A 1,282-nucleotide genomic window follows, 5' to 3' on the forward strand; every position below is an offset into this window, starting at 1 on the left:
GCCAAAATTTCTTTTTAGTACGCGCAATCATAGGATACATTTTCTCTTTAGAAGTATTTTCCAATTTTAATTCTTTTGATGCCGGGGCTATTTGGTAAAATCATAATTTAAAATAATTAGAATTCGACAAATACTCGACACACGAGTTTTAAATTAGCACGATTTTATAAGTATTAAATACTGATGTATGTCAGCTATCTTATTGTCATATACTATTAGCAGTATTTTTGTTCTCTTTCCTCTTTTGTTTTGACTATGTTTAACAGGAACAGTATTATCCTGTCATCGAGGCTCTATACCACTGTACATTTTATGAAATTATATATAGATAACGAATGTTTAATTTGAGACCGGAACTCTATTATTTTAAGTTAACGATAGCATTTACGCTAATTTATTCTGCAGTGATATTATTTTCTATATCTGTAATGTTTTGTAAAATGTTAATGTTCATTGCATGTTCGATACAATAATACAATTGTTATATTGTAATTATATAGTCACTTAGTAAATAATACAATTTTTTAGCTAAAAAGTATTTTTAGCCAATAACAATTAAAAATATTATTGAAGTAATATAATATTATATTAGTAATTTTGAAATATTTTATTGTTTCTCTAATTGCATTTTTGAAATGTTTTACATTTCAAATATTTTGTACTTAATACTTTTTCAATTAATCTGTATACTCAAATTGCATTTTTTAAGTTTTGAAAATGTAAAATAATAATATCGGAAATATTTTTATTAATTGTATATACATCAATTTTCTAATTTAATTTGATTTTATTTTTGTCTCATTTTTGTATAGAATACATAACGGTAAAGTAAGATACCGAAGCCTTCACCAGCTAGAATAAATATCATAAAGTATGTTTAGGTACTTCAAATATATTTCAATACATGGTACATTATTTTCTTACCGTTGCAAAACATTCTAACGATCCAATAAACAATCCACCAACACCCAAAGTAAAACTTTTGGCGCCTCTTTGCAGTAAAAAAAGTAAAATTCTTTGTATGCGTAAGGGAGCTTCATACCATTGAACGCGATATCTGTAATACAAAAAGTCAATATTTTAAAAAAGAAATAAATATATATAATATTTATTTTGTTGTAATAATTTTTTTTATTTTACAACTAACGTTTTATAGTTTACTTTTGAAATAGGTGTTTATAAGTGCGCACACACAACACACACACGCACACGCACATGTACAAATAATAACTCATAAAATGATCTCTTACATAGTAACGAATATGTGATTATTGTGATCCAT

General features: G+C 25.4%; 1 protein-coding gene across 1 annotated transcript; it reads right to left on the reverse strand.

The window, feature by feature from the left end:
• Positions 1 to 798: 798 nt before the first annotated feature.
• LOC105460363 lies at positions 799 to 1,282 on the reverse strand. Its single transcript, XM_011706807.1, has 3 exons — positions 1,251 to 1,282; positions 925 to 1,057; positions 799 to 852 (listed from the first exon to the last, which is right to left on the reverse strand). Exons 1-3 carry the CDS (start codon positions 1,280 to 1,282, stop codon positions 799 to 801), a joined length of 219 nt encoding a protein of 72 aa, XP_011705109.1.

This window comes from Wasmannia auropunctata, unplaced genomic scaffold (assembly GCF_000956235.1).
Source record: "Wasmannia auropunctata unplaced genomic scaffold, wasmannia.A_1.0 LD323602.1, whole genome shotgun sequence".
NCBI classification, from domain to species: Eukaryota; Metazoa; Arthropoda; class Insecta; order Hymenoptera; family Formicidae; genus Wasmannia; species Wasmannia auropunctata.